Source organism: Mustela erminea, chromosome 18, assembly GCF_009829155.1.
Source record: "Mustela erminea isolate mMusErm1 chromosome 18, mMusErm1.Pri, whole genome shotgun sequence".
Lineage (NCBI taxonomy): Eukaryota > Metazoa > Chordata > Mammalia > Carnivora > Mustelidae > Mustela > Mustela erminea.
Genome location: NC_045631.1, coordinates 21,073,485 through 21,093,918, shown reverse-complemented (window position 1 = coordinate 21,093,918; position 20,434 = coordinate 21,073,485). Strand labels below are relative to the sequence as shown.

Below are 20,434 nucleotides of genomic sequence, written 5' to 3'. Positions count from 1 at the left end.
CTCACAACCCGGGGCAGCAGCTCTTCCTGCCCACGGGTCCTGTCCCCGTGCTTTAATAAACCACCATTTTGCACCAAAGATGTCTCAAGAATTCTTTCTTGGTCATCGGCTCCAGACCTCAGCCCACTGAACCTCACCTATGTTCTAGAACTTCATCAACACCATTTTGCTGCCCAACCCTCCAGCATTGTGGTCCTCTGTGAGGACTCCCACTGATCCAGTGCCAACCCTGACCCCACCACCCAGCCAAAGTGACCTCTGGGGTCCTGGACCTCCTTCCGCTGCAGAAAATACTTATGTTTGGAGGGTCCGGACAAGACACCAACGGGAGGCAGAGAAAAGGTTTTTTGAGCTGACCTGGATGGGAAATCAAGATAATCCTCCTCCAGCTCCAGGGTGTCCTGCCCAGAAGGGTCCTTGGTGACTGTCAACATGATAACCCTAACCTGTGTCCATCTGTAGGATGTAGCCATGTGTGTTTGGAAAAAGAATTCAAAGTTTTATAGTAAAAAAAAAAAAAAAAAAAAAAAAACATTAGGTGAGGATAAAGGAAAAAGAGCCCCGGAGACTGTGGTGTTTGTCCCACTCCTAGCACAGAGTTCCTAAAGCTCTAGAAACTTCCTGAGTGATGGGAGTGTCTTTTGTCATGCATGAGGAGCCCTTCCCCAATGCACCTGAGTTCCTACTAAAGAGGTGAACCAGTGGGGCCCCTAGAGAGCTTCAGGATGGGTCTGGTCACCAGAAAGACCCACGTGTAACTAGGAGGTGGAAATGTCCAGCTCGCCCACAACCCCACCTTGGGAGGCAAGAGGGGCCGCCTATGGGGTTATCGAAGTTTGGAGCGCTCCTGGTTGGTGAGCGTGCTGGTGTGCTGGGAAGGCGGCGGGGGTGGGGAGGGCATGGGTCTCTGCACAGCCCACCCCCATGCTTTGCCCTTCCCATCTTTCCCAGTTGGCTGTTCCTGGGTCGTGTCCTTTATAATCAACTAATTATGGCAAACACAGTGTGCTCCTGAGTTTTGGGAGCTGTTCCAGTGAGTTCCGGAACCTGAGGGGCTTTGTGGGAATCCCCACATTTGTGCTCAGCCAGTGCAGGTGCGGAGAGCCTGGGACCCCCATCTGTGGATGCCCTTCCAATGGGGCGGTCCTGTGGGGCTGCGTCCTTGAGCCCAGGGTCTGCCCTAACTCTGGTACTCAGCGGAAGGAACTGCTAGGCCCCTGGCTAGTGCTGGAGAACTGGCAGACTGTCTGGGGGAAAACCACTTAGGGGTCCGTTGGCTCTGTGGGTTGCAACACAGGGGAAAAGAGAAAAATTGTTGTCCCATCTGCCATGGAACTCAAGTCTGTCACTTTCCCTGCTTGGGACTCAGTTTCCCCTTAGAACCCAAGGGTGGGGAATAAAGGTGCTCTGGGTGGACCCCTGGTCCCTACCCTCTTTGCTGTGGCTTCCCAAGGGGCTTCATTGCTCAGGTTCCGAAAGCTACTTCTTGACTTTGAACTTAAACAGTCTTCCAGACACAACAAAGTAGAGCAAAGGCAGGAAGATCAGAAAGGGCAAGGCGGGCCCTCCGGAGGCTCCTCCTCCCCTTTCCTCCCCTGGGCCTCCGCCCCCTTACCTGCTCCACATAGTCTGAGATCTCCGGTGTGCAGGGCAGCGACCCTGCGCTCTCCACCGACAACACATCCTTCAGCAGTTCCTCACACCCTGTGGACAGACAGACAGCGCAGGCTCAGGGCCTCAGCAGCTCTGCTTCTGGTTCCTGGGCCTTGGGTAAGAAGGGCTGTGGGGGAGGCACAGGGCCCAAACCTCCAAGAGACCAGCTGATCCTTCCAAGGCAGAGATGGAGCACTGGGCCATGGAGGAGCTGGGCCAGGACTCCATGGGGGGAACAGAGACAGGTCCCTCCCTCCAGGCATTCTCCCACGGGGACTAACCCCAACAGAGAACGCGTGAAAGAGAGAGTCCCAAATGCAGAAGGCAGGTCAGGTGCAAAGAGAAATCAAGGAGGCCTTCCTGGAGGAAGGGCTATAAGGCAATACTCCCTGCCCGGCTCCACAGAGGCACCAAAGGCACACATTCCCCTGAGCCCGGGGCCCTCAACGGCCCTGCCACCTCCAGGACATCTAGGAGAGGGTCACCCACAGGATGGCACTACCTCCTGCTGACTCGGTTACGCAGGTGGCGTCCCTCCACTGTTTCTGAGCAAATGCCCCGGTATCTTTTCAGATAAAGGCAGTCAAACCTGCAAAGCGACTGGTGTAGAAACACACTGGTGTGGTTGGTGGTGGTCCTCCAGCCAGTTCTATTCAGAAGACCTTAAGGGGGCCATGTGCAGCCAGCCTCTCCCAACCTCTCAGCTCCCTTTGCATCACACCCTACTTTCAAGGACGTCATCCCTGCCTCCTTCCCACCCGCCAAGAACCCTAGCTTCCCCCACAGAGAATGGCTCATTCTGACAGGAAAACATGGCTTCCTTCCCAGGTGGCCGGAAAGCTCCGAAGAGGACACAGCCCACCTGGCTGGCGACCTCAGCCACTTTCTCCAGACAAGCAGTTTAGTGGTAAGAGTGGCCACGAGTGGCCTCTGATGCCTGGGGTTCTCTCACAACTGCCTCTGAACTGGGGAAAAGAGAGGGATGGCATATTGCTCCTTCAAGGGGGAGAGCTGGGAGGGAGGAAGGGACTGCGGGGCGGGGGGGGGGCCAGGGAAGCGAGGGGAGGAAACAAAGGGAAAAGAAGAGAAGATGGGTGCCTGGCTCTGCCCACGGTTTGGTCATCCGGGAGGGAGGTGACCTGGAGGAGGGTGCAAGGAGGAAGGAAAGCAATCGGGAGCCTTTCTCCGTGGGACAGACGACGGGAAGGGTGGAAGTGACCGTCCCACTGGTTCAGAGACCCTCACACGGCCCCTGCATGGCTGCGGCAGCTGCAGGAGCCCCGGATCCTTCTCCTCAGCACCGCCGGGAGGAGCCCCAGCCGAAGCCCCAGTCAGGCCAGCCTCTGCAGCTGGACAGGAGCCTGAGAGACTCCCTCCCATGAAGCTCTCACCTTTCATGGCGAACACCCCTCGGCAAAAGTCCTTGAAGTTGATTCTCCCCAGGTCGTTGGGATCCAGGTATTTCACAAGTTTTTCCACCTGTGAGAGGGAAGGAGGGACAGGTGTGAGGTCCTCCCCGAGATGCTCACGGAGCTGGGGTGAGGCTGACTGGGGAGGCTGGTTGGGAGGGACACCAGAGGTCCTCTTCTAGGCCCCTACCCTGCATGCTGGGGTCAGTACCAAGCCCCAGACAGCGGCGGGGTCACTCGAGTCTGCTGAGGTCCACAGATAGCACAGGGAGCCTCCCGACAGAGCTGGGCTCATGGAAAGTCAGTGCTCTGATTTTTTTTTTAACCTAGTGGTTTCTGTCCTACAAAAATAGTACACGCTCATCGAAGAGACTCTGGAGAAGGGAATCAAACCCCGCTGTTTCCCACTTAGTGGTTTCTTTCCTACGAAAATAGTACAAGCTCCTGTGGAAACTCCAGAAAAGAGAATGAATCAAACCCTGCTGTTTCCCACTTTCCTTTGCTTTAAAACACGTAGTTTTAACCACTTTTTTTTTTTTTTTGGTAGTTCTGAGAGACCCTTGGTCAAATTCCCCTCCGTCTACAAGGAGGAAATAATTTGTATACATTCCTTAAGAATTGTAAATGACAAGTGAAATAAGATTGAAGGCAAAACTAATTATGTTCCAGACTGTGGCTACATTGGTGGAAGTTTGTAGGGGGCGGTGGGGGGGATACCAAGGGCGTTTCTATCGATCGATCTGGGTGCTGGCCACACACTGAAACCCACAGAGCCTTCTGCTTGTGGCCTGTGCACTTTTCTGTTCTTTTTTAATTAAATGTTAAAAAAATTTAATAAAGTTTGTAGTAAGGCTTTTTAGCCCAAAGGAGTCAGCCATGCCATTCTTGATGTTTGGAATGTTCTCTCCCACCCAGCATTTATCAGACACCTTTCCATACCGCCCTGAGGTACCACCCATATTTTTAGCGGTTGTCAGATCCACTGCCCCGTGGATAAACCCTCATTTACCTAACCACCCTGAATAGTTGGGCAATTTCTGTTTTTCCTCTTGTTGTTATCATTGATTTGGGGGGTTTCTACAGCCGTGTGGATGACCGGTCGCCCCTCTGGCTTCTCAGATCCTTGACTTTCTCATTGCTTTCTCCCCTAGCCACCCCAGCCGTCCCAAGGACTCGCCCCTCTTCCATGACCACTCACTGAAATGGCCCACTCCCTGGCCACATCCTCCTTCCCTCCCTTTCCTGCCTGCCATGTAGTTCTTTGGCATCACCTGGACTGTTCCCTCTCATGCACATCCAACCCGTACTCAAACACCACGTCCTCAAGTCACCTTCTTTCCCACATCGTCCCTGGGATCCTGTTGGTCACCGACATCAACATCTCCCTTCCTGGTTGCTGAGGTCTCCCAATTCATCTGCCCTCTTCCTCTTTTCAGCCCCTCCGACTCATTCTCCACTCCAAGTGGATCATATCATCGCTTCCTCTGTTTAGAACCTTCCAATGACTACCCACTACCCTTAGGGTAAAATCAAAACTCGGTAATGTGGCCTACAAGACCCTATATGATCTAGCCCCTCCTGCCCCATCCCCTTCTCTTTCTGTCCCTTACTGCATTCCAGCCACACGGGCCTTTAGTCAACTCCTCAAGCAAAACAATCTTTGTTCTGCCTCAGGGCCTTTGGACACACTATATGTGATCTCAAATACTCATCCTCTCCCCATCCCCATTCATCACCTGACCTTGATTCATCCTTCACGTCACTGTTTGTACCTGTATTAAATATTTCTCCTGAGACAAGTCTGTCCTTGCCACTCCCATCTAATTAGGGTGCACCCTGCTATTACCCTGTCTTGTAGCACCCTATACTTTTCCTTCAAACCATTTGCTGCAATTTGTAATTATATTTGATGTGATAATTATATTAATTTGGATCTTCCCTTCTAGAAAGTAAGCTCCCTGAGGGCAAGGATTATATATCTGGTTTTTTTTTTTTTTTTTTTCCTTTTTAAGATTTTTTTATTTATTTGAGAGAGAGCAAATGAGGGAGAGCGGGAGTGGGGGGAGGGGCAGAGGCAGAGGAAGAAGCAGACTCCCTACAGAGCAGGGACCCTTGATGCTCGAGGCTCCATCTCAGGACCCTGGGATCTTGACCTGAGTTGAAGGTAGCCGCTTAGCTGATTGAGCCACCCAGGCCCCCAAGGATGTCTGTTTTGATCACCACTGTGTTCATGGTAGCACCCACCATGACTGGCACATAGTAGAAGCTTTACATGTATTTGTTGAAAAACTGAATATGAATGGTTCTACAAATCCTCTAAATTTTAAAGGCTTTTGATAACAGTTGCCAAATTGTTCTCTGTAAAGATGTCTTAATTTAGTCTTCAACCAGAGCCACTGACTTCAAACTCAGGAGCTCTGGGTATGTTTTCCTAATTTTTGGCAATGGCCAATTTCTTAAGAACTATCTTTCCTAAGAAACCGGTTCCCCTTCTGCTCCCTGCCCCCACAGCCCAGCACCTGAAAGTCAGCTTCTCGATCTTTCTTCCAGAATTACCCTATAACTTAGAGGCAATCTTCCTCGTCACACCCCCCCCCCAATAGCACACACGCAAGCATTCGTTCCTTCAGTGGACGCCTCCTGCATGCAGGGCACTCTGTTGCGGGCCGACGGCTGACTGCGCCCGTGGTCACACAGGCACACAGGTGCGCATGCGCGCGCTCGGTTGTACGCTTGTCGTCAGGCACCTTCCCTCTCCTCCCAGGAACACCCAGCAACGTGTAAAGCATCGCAGGGCAAGGACGAGCTCTTTCTCAGACCCCTTTGGGGCTGGGTTGCAGATGGTGGATGTTAGGGCACCGTGGAAACTAGGGTGCCGTCTGCAGGTTACTCTTCCCATCCGTATTGTTAACACTGCCCTGGCAGATGCCCTCGCGCCCACCCTACCCACCACAGGCTCCAAAGCCCAGGCCATGCTGGGGTCTCATCCACTCGTTAAAAACCGTGTCTCCCGCATGCCCACAGGACATGTTTCCAGTGGTGGCAGCTGCAGCCGGGGTCTGAAGCCCTGGTCACCGCCAGTGGCCTGGCATGATGGGCACGTGCCCAGCTGGCTCTGGAAGGCGAGCAGCGAGCAAGAAGGGGCTCTGCACAAGCGTCTCTACCCCCTCCCTGAGCTTGGTGGCCCTGCACTTGGACCTTTATTCCCGCTGACCCTGCCCCTTCCATGCAGGTGTGAGTCTGGGGATGACAGGTGGGCAGAGCCTATACCCCGGCTCTCTGTGACCCCCTGAACCTGGTACCCACCGGGACCTTGGAATTCCAGGGAAGGAAGAGGGTGGCTTTCTGCCAGCTCCCACCTCGGCCAGAGCCTCCTGGGCACTGCAGCTGCCCCCGTCCTCTACCGTCAGCACAGCCCGAACGCGGCTTCTCCGAATAGCAATGCGCAGGCGCCACCTGAGGCCCGCCCTCTCCCCTACGCCCAGCTAGAGTCTCACCCCTTCTACCCCTGTCATCTCGCCACCAGCACCGTGTTGACTGCGTGAACACGTGCATAGACCTCCCAGCCTCCCGGCACCCTCCCCGCTACAGTCCTCTCCAAGGTCGAGGGCTATGCCTTGATTATCTCTGAGACAGTCAAGGGTGGTGTCGTCACCCAGTTGAGTGGCCCATGTGGCGCCCCAGCCTCAGATCCACTGGAGGGGCAGCAGGCAGGCTGGGTGTCTGTCACACCTTGGGGCGGGAGACACTGGTGGGGTCAGACCGTCCAGCCCCCCACCCCAACCTCAGGGGAGGCCTGGAGCACAGGTGCAGGGGTGTTTGGTGACGGGCAGATAGAGGAGGTCCTGAGGGCTGCTGCATAGTCCCTGAACCAACCCCCACCCCCCACCCAGCCACAGGGCTCAGAGTGTGTGGGACAGGCCAAGTGAACAGCTGTGCGGCCCTTTAGAAGGCGCAGGGGACCACTGTAAGATTGCCCTAACAAAAATACCAATTATATGAATAAATACGGTCCTTGTAGGTTCGAGAAGTCCCTGAATAAACAAGAGCAGAGCTTCCGTGGAGCTTCCTAACTCCTGCTGGGTTCGTGGAGGGCTTGGCAGAATCTACAGCACCTAGTCCTCCCGACAGGATCAGTAGCTACAGTCACACCCTCCCATTCTACAGCTGGGGAGACTGAGGCTCACAGAGGCTGGACGTTTAGACAGTCACGGCAGAGTTGACTCTTCCTTGAACCCAGGTCCTGCTGGCCCCAGAGGACCTGCTTCTGTAGTCTACTGCTTTCCCAGGGTTTCCTGCTGGGGGATCGTCTCATTCCCCCACCCTCCACTTATTAGAGCATCTTTACCTGCTGTGGCTGGGGACCCCTCGCCCTGATGGCCAAGCCTCTCAACTTTCCTGGACACCAGATGACATTTTGCCAATGCCCCCCAGGGGTGCATTCCACGGACCCTGCCCTTCATCCTACATACAGGGAAGCCAGGTCCCAGACAGGGAAGCCAGGTCCCAGTCAGGGCAAGGACTTGCTCAAGATCCCACAGCAAGTACAACAAATAGGCCCCCACATGTGGTCTTCACGGTGAAGCCGCAGGCCACCCAACATGCCTCCCAACGTGCTGCACCCATCACCCATGGCTGGGCTGCCTGGGGGCCTCTGCTGGGCTCTCTTCGGGAGGAGAAGGGCATCCCAGGGCTTGTCAGGACCCTGCAGGAGCTGTGCTGTCACTGAAACACCCACGGCCGGGCTGTGGAGCCGGCTGCCAGGGAAACAGGTCGTTTCCCTGGCAGTAAAATATTGAGCTTTCCATTTTGGGGCCACTCAATGACCAGGCTTCCCCTGCTATTTCTGTTGCCTTTCTCTCTGGGCTGATTCTTCCCTGCCCCCGCTCATCCCCCCTGTGTCCCATCTCTCTGAGCACAGACCAGGCGGTGTTAAGAGCCTCCCTGCCGCCGCTGTCTGATGGATCACCAGCCAGATGCTCCCTGAGCCGGTGCCCAGCCACCCACGCCTCCCTCATTTCCAGATCTGCCAGCCACACGGGCTCAAGCGAGCCATTTGCCTCTCAGAGACCTCAACTACCTCATCTGAACAAGGGAAATGAGCCCCAGTCGGCAGGTGGGTGCCTAATAGATGGCGACAATTACTGTTCCCAATCTAGCAAATGCTTGGTGACTCTCCTTTGTGTCAGGCCCATTCGGAGCCCTCTGTTCACATGAATTTATTGAATCCTCAGGACCAGTTCAGTAGCAGATACTATTATTGTTCCCATTGTCCAGGTGAGAAAACTGAGTCACTCAGGGTGATGGTCCCACAGCTAGCGAGAGGCAGGGTTGGGATCTGAACATAGGCAGCTTGGCTCCAAAGTTCATGGTCTTTACCAAACGTTATCATTTCTGCTAATCAAATTGCTATTATTATTATTATTATTATTATCACAAGTTTGGGGGCTGCTCTGACCAGAGAGTGAATAAACTTGTCTTCTGCTCTCCTTTTACCTAGAAAAACTGGCAGGGGTGCAGGCAACCTTCACTTAAGGATTTGAATATTTAAAGGGAAAAGCATTCTTTTAAGTGTTGTGTTGCAAAAGTGCATCTCCAACCAGTATCCCAGATGCAGCTTGGAGCACACTCGAATTTTTAAAATTCAATGCCAAGATTAGAAACCAAGGAAGGCTTCTGGTTTCCGTTAAGATGGAGTCAGTCCCCTACACGCTCTCTCTTCCTCTGATTATAACTAAAGGCGATGGACAGAATACATAAAGCAACTATGTGCGGACTTTGAAGAGTAAATTCTAGCAGGCAAATTGGGAGGGAAATTAAAACTTGAATTAAAAACAACAGCAAAAACCAACCAACCAAACAAACAGCTTGAAGATTAATATGGCAGTATGTTTCCTGGTTTATTTTTCCCTTGCATGTTTTCCAGCCTAGACTCGGGGAGGCCAAACCCCAGAATTGCACAGCAGGTGTGAACAGAAAAAGCTTCAGAAGAAACTCTCCCTTTTTGATGAGAGGCCAAGGAAGGGGGTCCTTTGGGGCCAGAGAGAGAAGAAGAAATGATGTTGGGTTTTTTTTTTCTTTTTTTAAAAATCCCTCTCCCAGCCCTATCCCGCCTGAGGCAAGCCCCAGTCTCAAAGGTGGGGCTCACAGCAGTACCAGCAGCGGGGCAAACACCTAAAACCCCAGGAGTAGAAAAGTCTTTCTCTATGGAATGCAAATCAAGGAAAAGGGGTCAAAGTGTGTGTGGGAAATTCCTGTTAGTCACTTCTCTTTTTTTTCTTCTCACCATTTCATCCTGGAGGTAGACCAGGCATGGGAGGGCTGAAACTGTAGATGGAGCCCTAAGCCTCAGATTTCTAACCTAAGGGCTAAGAAAGGGGACCCTGAGAGCTGGAGAGGGTGTGGTCACAGAAAGGAAGGAGCTCAGGGATAGAATCCGATAAAGTCATACTGACGAAGAGCATACCAAAGGCTTTGAGAACTGAGCTCCAGTGCAGACAGTGAACAGACCGACCCCAGGAGAACACACACTTGAAGTGGATCCAAATAGCATCTCAAAAGCTTTGAAAACTGAACTGCCATTGGAACAGAAGGCAGGTTGGGATCAGAGATTTCAACCGAACTGGGTTGGTTTCCTGAATTAAACAAACAAAACCCCCCCAAATCGATATGCTTTGGAGGATTTTAACAGGACTCAGAGTCTCAGCACATGCTATTCAAAACATCCAGGACACAAGACAAAATTACTTGACATGCGAAAACAAAACAAAACAGGAAAAGCCCAATAATGCACAAGGGGAAAGGCGGTCAATAAGTATCAGCCCCGAGACGACCCAGATACTATCATTAGAGGACAAAGACTACTATTTATTTATTTATTTTAAAGACTACTTTAAAGATATTGATTGATTGATTGATTTGAGAGAGAGAGAACTCGTGAAGGGGGAGAGGGGCAGAGGGAGCGAGAGAATCCCAGATCTCAAGCAGACTCCACTCTGAGTGCAGAGCCCTACCCAGGCCCGATCCCCCAACCCCAAGATCATGACCTGAGCTGAAATAAAGAATTGGAGGCTCAACCTACTGAGCCACCTAGGCGCCCCAGAAGACAAAGACTTTAAAGCAGTTAACCATGTTCCGTGAAGGAAAGGCGAGCACTCTTGAACAAACGGAAATATAGAAATTCTCAGCAGAAGGGTAGAAGCTCTAAAAAAGAACTCAGTGGAAATTTGATAACTGAAGTATTACAAATTCACTGGATGGGATCGATCGCAGAATGGAGATGATGGAAAAAAAAAAAGGTTAGTGACCTTGAAGATAGAATGATAGAAATGAAATGATCTAATCTGAACAAGGGAAGTGACCAAAGATTAAGAGAAACACTGCACAAAAGATCCGACTCACTAAGAAGACACAGCAATCTGGGGCGCCTGGGCTCGAGACCCAATTCGGGTTCCCTGCTCGGCGGGAAGCCTGCTTCTCCCTCTCCCACTCCCCCTGCTTGGGTTCCCTCTCTCGCTGTGTCTCTCACTGCCAAATAAATAAAATCTTTAAAAACAAATAAAAAAAGAAGGTACAACCATCTTAAAGGTGGGCACACCTAACAGCAGACTTAAAAACACATGAAGCAAAAGCCGATAGAACAGAAAAGGGAAACAGACAAATGGACAATTATCACTGGAGACCTTCACACTTTTCTTCAATGATTGATAGAACTAGTTAGATGGGAAAACAACAAGAGTATGAAAAGACTTGGACAGCACTGTTAATCAACTTAACCTATAAACTGACATTTATAGAATTCACACTCAGTAATAGAAGAACACCCATTCTTTCATGTGTGCACAGAACATTCACCAAGATGGATTATATCCCAGGACAGATTATACCCCTTCAACGAAACTGAACAAATTTAAAAGAACTGGAATCATACAAAGTATGTGTTCTGGCCATAATGGAATTAAACTAAAAATCAGTAACAGAAAGACATCTGAAAACTTCCCGAATGCTTGGGAATTCAACGACATGTTGAATAATCCACGGGTCAAAGAGGAAGTCTCAAAGGAAATTAAAAATATTTGAAACCAAATGAAATAGAAAGACAACATGAAATTCAAACGCAAAGTAAGAAGAAGGAAAGCAATTATGAAGAGCGGAAATTTAAAAATTGAAAACAGAAAAACAGCAGAGAAAAATCAGTGAAACCAAAATCTGGCTCTTTGGAAAGATTAAATTGATCTCTCTCTAGCCAAACGGATCAAAAGAAATTTTTTAAAAAAGGATAAAAGATACAAACTACAAATATCAGAAATGAAAGCAGGTATTGCTAGTCCTCCAGCATTAAAAGGTTAATATATATGGAGGATTTTTAGGGCATACTGTGTATGATACTATAATGAGGGACGTATGTCTGTATATTCGTGCAAGCCCACCACAGAATGTCCAACACCAAGAGTGAAGCTTAAAGTAAAACTATGGCCACTGGCTGATTAGGATGTATCAATGTAGGTTTATTCTTGGTTTAAAAAACAAAAACAAGCACTATTCTAGTGAGTGAACTTGGGGACAGGGGAAGCTACACATGTGTGGGGGCAGGGAGTATATCAGAAATCCTGTGCTTCCTTCACAGTTCTGCTTTAAATTTAAAGCTGCTTTAAAAGGAGGTCTTTTGGGGTGCCTGCATGGCTCAGTGGGTTAAAGCCTCTGCCTTCAGCTCAGGTCAGATCCCAGGGTCCTTGGATGGAGCCCTGGATCAGGCTCTCTGCTCAGTGGGGAGCCTGCTTCCTCCCCGACTCTCTGCCTGCCTCTCTGCCTACTTGTGATCTCTGTCTGTCAAGCAAATAAATAAAATCTTAAAAAAAAAATAAAATAAAAGGAGGTCTTTTCAGGATGCCTGGGTGGCTCAGTCTGGTAAGCATCTGCCTTTGGCTCAGGTCATGATCTTAAGGTCCTGGGATTGAGCCATGCTGAGCAGGGAGCCTGCTTCTCCTTCTGCCTGCTGTTCCTCTTGCTTGTGCACGCTCTCTCTTTCTCTCGGACAAATAAATAAACAAATCTTTAAAAAAAAAGGTCTTCATAAAAGGTTACTAAGGGAACCCTACAAACATCACTGTACACGTTATTTCTACAACTCTGATGAAATGGCTCAATGCTTTGAAAGATATAAGCTATGAAAATTCACATAAGACAAATGAAATTATCTGAATAATGCCATCACGACCAAATAAATTAATTTCCTAAACAGTTCCAAAAAAGAAAATAATTTCACCAAACATTTAAGAACAATAGTCATAAATTCTACACACTCTCTTCCAGAAGACAGAAGAGGGGGGAGCACTTCTCGTTTAATGAGGGCAGCATCACCCTGGTCCTAAAGGCAGGCAAAAGCAGGACAGTTTTCTCCCCACCTTCCGAAAGTAGAGCATTCCTGTGATAAGCTGAAGTGCAGTGAAAAAGCAGCAATTACTGTTAATTTATACCGAAAAATTTTTGAGCATTCACAGACCTAAAAAAAAAAACAAAAAAAAACCTCTCTTTGACTTTCCTGACACCTTGGGATGCATCTTGCTAAAAAATGCACAAGTAAATCAAGATAAAGAATAGGTGCCCAAAGACACAGTTCAAAGCCTGGCAGCTGGGGCTGAGACGCTGAGTATGATTCCTAGGAATGGAGCTCGGCAGGGGGTGGGGGGTACTCTTGCAGTCCGGGGTGCACACCACCTCGGGAACTGTTCCCTGCAACACGAACTGAACAGGATTTTCACTTTTTGCCTTTTCTCTCTCTCTTTTTTAAGATTTATTCATTTATTTGAGAGAGAGAGTGCATGTGAGCATGGGGAGGGGCAGAGGGAGAAGGAGAGAGAGAGAATCTCAGACAGACTCCCTCAGACAGCCTGGAGGCTGCCAGGGGCTCCATCCCAGGACCCTGAGATCATGACCTGAGCTGAAACCAAGAGTTGGACACCCAAACGACTGAGCCACCCAGGTGCCCCCAAAACTGTAGTAGTCAAAAGAATATGGTACTGTCACAAAAAGACCCACAGATCAATGGAACAGAATAGAGAGCCCAGGGGTGCCTGGGTGGCTCAGTCAGTCAGGTGTCTGTCTTCAGCTGGGGTCATGATCCCAGGGTCCTGGGATGGAGCCCGCATCAGGCTCCCTGCTCTGCGGGAAGCCTGCTTCTCCCTCTCTCACCCTCTCCCCGCTTGTATTCCCTCTCTCGCTATCTCTCTCTCTCTTTCTGTCAAATGCACAAATAAATAAATAATCTTAAAAAAAGAAAAAGGAATAGAAAAAGAATAGAGAGCCCAGAAATAAACCCATGCTTATATGGATAATTAATCCATGACAAAAGAGAGCTTCTTCAATACATTTTGGGAAAACTGGACAGCCATATGCAAAATAATGAAACTGAACCACCTCCTTACACCATGCACAAAAATAAACTCCAAATGCACTAAATACCTAAATGTGAGACCTGACACCACAAAACTCCTAAGGGAAAACACAGGCAGTAATTGCTCTGACATCAGCCTTAGCAATGTTTTTGTAAATGTATTTCCTGAGGCAAAGGAAACAAAAGCAAAAATTAACTTGGGGCCACATCAAAATAAGAAGGTTCTGTACAGCAAAGGAAACTATCAACAAAATGAAAAGGCAATCTACTGGATGGGAGAAGGTATTCATAAGTGATATATCTGATAAGGGTCACAAAATATCTGAAGAACACATGGAAGGCAACACCCCAAAACCATATAATCTGATTAAAATGGGCAGAGAACTTGAACATTTCCCCCCAAAAGACAGGTGGCCAACAGACACGTGAAGAGACGCTCAACATCTCTCATTAGCAGGAAAATGCAAATCAGTACCACAATGAGATGTCACCTCACACCTTGACAGGTGTGAAGCCATTCTGGCTAAAATAAAAAAGACAGGAAATAACAAGTGCTGGTGAAGATGTGGAGAAAAAGGAACCCTTGTGTACTGCAGGAATGTCAATTGGTGCAGCCACTGTGGAAAGCAGTATGGAGGTTCCTTTAAAAAAAAAAAAAAGGATTATCATACGATCCAGTAATTCCACTACTGGGTATTTACCCAAAGAAAACAAAAACACTAATTTGAGAAGATATATGCATGCCTTGTTTGTTGAGGCGATATTTACAGTGGCCAAGGTATGGAAGCAATGGAAGTGTCCATCAATAGATGAATGGACAAAGAAGATGGGATATATATACACACGACAGGGTGTCAGTCATCAAAAAGAATGAGATCTCGCCATTTGTGGCAACACAGAGAGCCCCAGAGGGTGTTATGCTCAGTGAAATCAGTCAGGGAAAGACAGAGATTGTATGATTTTGCATGTATGTTGAATCTAAAACACAAAACAAACAAACATAAAGCAGAAATAGACCCATAAATTCGGAGAACACACTAATAGTTTCCAGAGGGCACGGGGATAGGGTGTGGGCAAAATGGGTGAAGGGGAGGGGGAGGTCCGGGCTGCTGGTTATGGGATGAATCAGTCACGGGGACGAAAAGCACAGCACAGGGAATAGTCAGTGGTGATGTAATAGCATTGTACGGTGATGGAGGGGAGCCACACCTGGGAGCACAGCACAATGTGTAGAGTTGTGGAACCACTGTGTTATGCACCTGAAGTGAATGTTACATGGTTCATCAACGATATTTCAAGAAAGAACAACAACAACAAAAAAGAACCCCCCCCCCCAACATAATCCTTTCAACAGATACAAAGCAACTGACAAAATTCCACATCCATTCATATTAAAAACGCCCAGGAGATTGAAATAGAAGAGAACTTCCTTATCCTTCCATATTCAAGAGAAATGGAAGCACATTCACACGAAGACTCTGTACACAAGTGTCTGGGACAGCCTTGTACAGAACGGCCCAAACCTGGGGGCATCCCACATATCCCCCGGCAGGTGGATGGATAAGCAAACTCTTCAATAACAAAAAGAACTGTTGCTATATGCCCACACGGATCTCGAATGCATGATGCTGCGTGAAAGAAGGCAGTGTCCCAAGGTCGCAAGCTATGATTCCACGGAGGTGGAAAAGGCAAAGTTGCGACACAGGGGGTTGGGGGGGGAGGAGGGGAAGAGCGTGCACACAGAGGCGCCCTGCGGGAATCTGGGGGCTGTGCTCTTCTGTCCCCTGATGTGGCGGTGCTTATAGGAGTTGGGCAGATGCTTTAAAAGGTTCATTTTACCATATGGAAAATTGTTTAACATGCACTTGATCCTGAGGCTGGGGTGGCAGGTGTGAGGGCAGTAAAGGGGGCAGTACCAGCAGCAAGTCGAGCTCACAGCTGAGCACTGACTAGGTGTCAGGTGCTCTGCTCAGTGCGGCACAGTCTCACTCCTCCCCATCCTCCCAGGGGCACAAGGAAAGAGCTGTCCCATGCATCTGCCAGCAGAAGACCCAGAGGCCCGCAGCAGGCAGGTGAGGGTAGAATCCAGCTCCCCTTGGCTCCTCTGCCACCCTAGGGGACTCCTGCCCTCCCCTGGGGCCTCAGGGCAATGGGTGGCTCCGGAGCTGCTTGTTTATCCACTTTCCCAGGCAGCCCAGCTGCCTGATGTCAGGGCACACAATGCAGCCCTGTATTCTGGAGTCCCTGCCCCCCAGCCCCGAGGGACAAAGGGCACAGAGGTGGAGGGGACGGCAGCCACTGGTCTTCTCCATTAATTATCGAGAGGAGAGGGGAGGGAAGCGAGGCAGGAGCTTCTGCAGAACCAGCCAGAGAGGAGTGGGACTCAGGCCGGGGCTCCAGAGTGGGTCCTGACAGTCCCTGCACCCCGGTCCACCTGTGACCTGTGAAGAGCAGTCCCATGGCATCTGTAAGCCTAGCCACAGGTGCACAGAAAAGGGCGTGTTCTAGAGTCAGGAGCAGGGAGACTCGGAGTCAGCCTCCTCATTTGGGGCACCCAGTGCAAAACGGAAATGCTGGAGCCCCTGTTCAAAAATTATTCCCAATTTCAAGACGGTGACCACAGAGCCTCTAAGGCTGTGTGACTTCGGCGGCACTCACGGTGTGACCCTAACGCAGTCATGCTACTTCTCTGGGCCTCAGTTTCCCCATCATAATGCACTCTGGGGGCCAGCTCACAGGACTGTTGTGACAATCAAATGAGGCCATGGCTGAGGAAAGGACCCGGTAAAGTGTAGGGTGCTCTGAAAGGTTCTGCACAGAAGGTGCATAAAGAGAAAGGTAAGGACAAGCCTCGCAGCCGGCAGGGAAGGCAGTAGGGACTGGGGTGATCAAGTGGGGTGGGCTCCCAGTCCCTTTGTGAGTCTCAGGGACGCTCTGCTTCCCTGGCGCTCAGTCCAGTCTCGGCTCCACCATCAGTGACCTCCCTCAGGGGTCCGGGGGAGACCCTCCCCTCTCAGTTTCTACAAATGGAAAACGAAGGCGTGACATGACCATATTGAAGGTCCCTTCCAGCTCTAGAGCCTGTATGATTGTAAGGTTTCCGCAGGGATGCCTGGGTGAGCCTGGGATTGGAGGAAGGAGAGAAGAAAACCAGACAGAGCGATAGATGCGAGTCGAGACTGGGCGGCAAGTGTCACCATCCAACCTGGCTTCACCAAGGACCCAGTAAATACATGGCTTGGGGACCCTGGAGGTTGGCCCTGGTGAACGACTCGGCCTCTCTGAGCCTTCTACTCGCTCTCTTTATAAAGTCAAGGAAAAATGACAAGGACCAAAGCAGATCCCGTAGGTCGCCCCCCTGCCGCCCCTGCCCTCTCCTCCTTCTGTGTAGGGCAACTCTGAGGTCGCTGAGATGCCCAATTCCTGCTGGAGCAGGTGCCCGGGGACGGGGCAACCTCAGAGCACAAGCCCTGATTGGACCAAGCAGTCAGGTGACATTTCTCTCGCCAGTGAGTGGCTTAGGCGAAAGCATGTTACACAGCTCTGGCCAATGAGACGTGAGGAAACATGCGCAAGGGGCTTCCAGGAGAGGTTTTCCAGATGATAGGGATGGGGACGGGGGGATGGGGGCACCGTCCTCGGGATGAGCTCCCAGCCCTTCTTGCCCTCCCGGAAAGCAGGTGCCGTCTTGGGTTGACGTGGGGACGCTGAATGGAAGGAGGCTGGGCCCTGTAGGATGCCTCTGAGCCCCAGGAAACAGCCTTAGAGCTGCCTTACCTTGGGCTGGCGCGTCAGGAGAAAGAATACATTTAGGCCATTTTGCATCGGTGCCTGATCTCAAAGCCTCCTCAAGGGGCTGCCGGTGAAAGGCGGGTAGTGGGAGGGTAGCCTCGGGAGAGAAGGTGCTCAGTGCGCAACAGAGCGAGGCTGTGCCCATCCGGCCATCTCTGGCCGCGGTGGCTACGCATCAGGAAGGGCCCGTCACACCGTACCCAGGCCACCGCTTCCTCAATGAGAGACCCCCAGCGTGTCCCAGTGTCACCCAGCAGGCCCCTCATTCACAGCCTGCGCCGCTGCTGACCAGAATCCCTTGGGCCACCCAAGAGGGCCTTTGTGTGATGTCTGAATGGGAATGAAAGGGACAGAAGCCTGGGTGGTCTGTGAGGTAGGCTGGCCTATCCACCCATTTCTCCATCTGTCCATTCCTGCAGCAAACGTCTCCTGAGCTCCGCGGCCAGACTCTGCCCTGTGGGGACACGGGCAGGTTCCCAGGAAGCTCGTAGGGAGGGGACAGATGTCTTGGCGTATTTTTGAGTGAAGTAAAAATAGCTTAGGGAAGTGCATAAAAGGGTGGAAATGACTGTCAACACGGCCACATGCCCAGGGAGCTGTCTGACGTCCCTCCCAGGCACTGCAAGTGGACGGAGCTGGGTTCGCATCCCACTACCTCCATTTACCAGCTGTGGGACCAAGGATAAGGGTACTCACCTTCTCTGATCAATTGCCCCTGTCTCGTGGAGGGTAAGGATTTAAAGGGAAAGGCATGGGGACTTAGGCTGGAACACAGCCCAGAGCAAACTCTAGAGAGGTGAGCGTTTTTGTAGGCAAATGGAGCCTGGAAGCTGTGATCTCTGCAAGCCACCTGGCTAGTCCTTTTACCTCCGCTTTTTACATTTTCTAACTGGGTAAATTTAAAGAGTGGGTTGAATCATTTTAAATTAGCGGCGGGGGGGGGGACAATAAAACTTGGTATTCTTTAAAAAAAATTATTCCCAGGATTGTGGGGTAGATAAGATTCGAATCTTATCTGGTAGTTAAGATTCTACCAGAACACAGCCTCCTAGAAGGTGCTACCCGAACCCACAGAGGGCAGGAGCCCAGGGGATGTGGGGGCTGCCATGGGGCCCTTTAGAGGAGCGGTGGCCATGTGGGACTCTACAGGCTCATGGGACTGAGCACTGCAGTGGGGGCACAGGGCAGAGGGAGGGATGGCGCAGCCAAGGCCCAGCCAAGGCCAGGTCCTGGGTGGGGAAGCCTAAAGGGCTTGGGAACCACCAGCTGCTCTGGATGGCTGGAGGGCAGGGACGCTAAATGTGGGGGAGCAACGGGTGGGGGAGACCCAGTGGACCTTCCCCTCTGGTGGATGGGGGTTTTAGGAGGGGCCCCATGAAGGAGGTCTGGGAATTGTCTGAGCCCACAGTGCATGGTAGAGGGAGATGGGAGATGGTCCAGAGGAGGAGACTGCGGGGACCTGGGCCTTCGAGGGGGCAGGAAGAGCAGGGCCTGTGGCGGGGGGCTTGATTTGAGGTGGGGGTGAGGCGCAGGCAAGGATGTGAAGCTGAGTGGGTGGGCAATGGGGACCGTCCCTGGGCAGACGCCCAGGAGGAGGGGAGTGCAAGGTGAGGGAGTTGGGGGATGAGCTCTGGGTGAGGAGCCCGAGGGACATGGGGGGATGTGGTTGGATGGGGATGAGACTCCGGGGTCTTTCCTGACCACCCCTTCAGGCCCTCAGACACAGGTGTCTCCTGGGCCAGGCCTGGTGGCTGCCAAGAAAGTTTCCCTTCCATTTGTTCTAACTCATGAATCAACTTGTCTCCAAGGACGGCAGGGGCCGTTCTGCCTCCTCCCCGTGGTGGCCATTGAGGGGAGCTCCTCTGGCCCCGGGGGACAGGAGCAGCCACCTGGCTGAGCACAAGAAGCTGGTGGCCTGAGGGCTTCAGTGACCAGGACTTTGAGGAGGCCACAGGTGTGACCTCGTCCCCCAGGGGCACTGTCTCTGGGTCGCCCAGCCAGCCCAGGGCCCCAGTGCCCGCCTGCCTGGCCAGGTCCAGGTACTAGCTGCGCTGTGAAGAAATGGGAGGAAAAACACAGCCCCATTTACTCTGTGGGATGGACGGTCCCTGGGCCGGACCCGAGCACCCCCCACCTCAGTGAGCCTGTGAAACACTGGGGCATCTTGCTGACGGGCAGACTCTGATGTATCAGACCTGCGTGGTCCCTGGCCCTCTCTGGAGTTCTGATGTTCTAGGTAACCTGTAAGGACCCGTCCAAGACTTAGAAGAGGGAGTCCAGTTTGTGTACACCCTTGGAACGCCGGGGCACCAGGGTAGGAAGGGAAATGGAGGGTGGGTGGGTGGCATGTCCCTACCACGGGTGGGTGCTGAGGCCCTGGTGGTCGCCACCCCTGGGGGAGGTTTCTGGGCCCTGAAGGCAAGAGGAGGGGCATCTGTTGGGGGGCCTGCTTTGGGGTTGGGGGGAGGCATGGGGCTCAAAGTAGGCACCGTGGGAGGAGGGGGTGTCTTGCATCCGCCACCGGCCCTGACCTTCACCGTGTCAGGCCCTTGGTTGGCATCTCTGATCCTCGGGGTAGGCCGATAGGTGCTTCTCCCTCGAGGGCTCTGGTCAGTGTGGGGCCCAGTATTTCACATCAAATGGGAGTATTTGCTTACTGAAGAGAGTGTGGGCCTGTTGGAGTTGGGAACACTGCCCCTCACCAGTGGTCCGTCCCAGGCCGCGGTCCCGCCTCTCCCTTCCGGTCCCACCGCACTGCCCTTCCCAACTGCCCCAACTCCTGGTTCTAACCACCCCACACCCACGCCAGGCCTCAGCCCCAGGCTGCCCTCCCCAGACACTTCAACTAAACTCAAACAGAAATGCCTTCCCACCAGCCTCCATTACCCGGAAAGTAGAGTTAACTCCGTTATCTCAGGGCCTTCCCCTGAGCTGAGGTTTAGCTCCTCGAAACAAAGCAAAAAAGAGCAGTGCCAGTCAGAAGTTCCAGACAGTGGCTCGTGAGAGGAAACACTAGCTTTGAAAACCTCATTAAGGAATTCCTGAATGAGGGAGAGAAGAAAGCCTCACCGTAAATGTACCATGAGACCATGGGCAAACCCCACACTCTCTGAGCCTCAGTGTTTCCATCTGTGAAATGGGCCTGGCAACCTACCCACCTCATACCATTTCCTCTGGGGACCAAAGA

The 20,434-nt window shown here is 51.5% G+C and overlaps 1 protein-coding gene across 1 annotated transcript in view; it reads right to left on the bottom strand.

Annotated features, from left to right (window-relative positions):
* Positions 1–20,434, bottom strand: part of RAB11FIP4 (RAB11 family interacting protein 4) — a 111,778-nt gene that overhangs the window by 72,554 nt on the left and 18,790 nt on the right. The window contains exons 2-3 of the mRNA XM_032320228.1: positions 3,045–3,132; positions 1,616–1,704 (exon numbers count right to left, since the gene is read on the bottom strand). Coding sequence (XP_032176119.1) covers positions 1,616–1,704; positions 3,045–3,132 — 177 coding nt within the window. The remainder of the gene's footprint in view (positions 1–1,615; positions 1,705–3,044; positions 3,133–20,434) is intronic.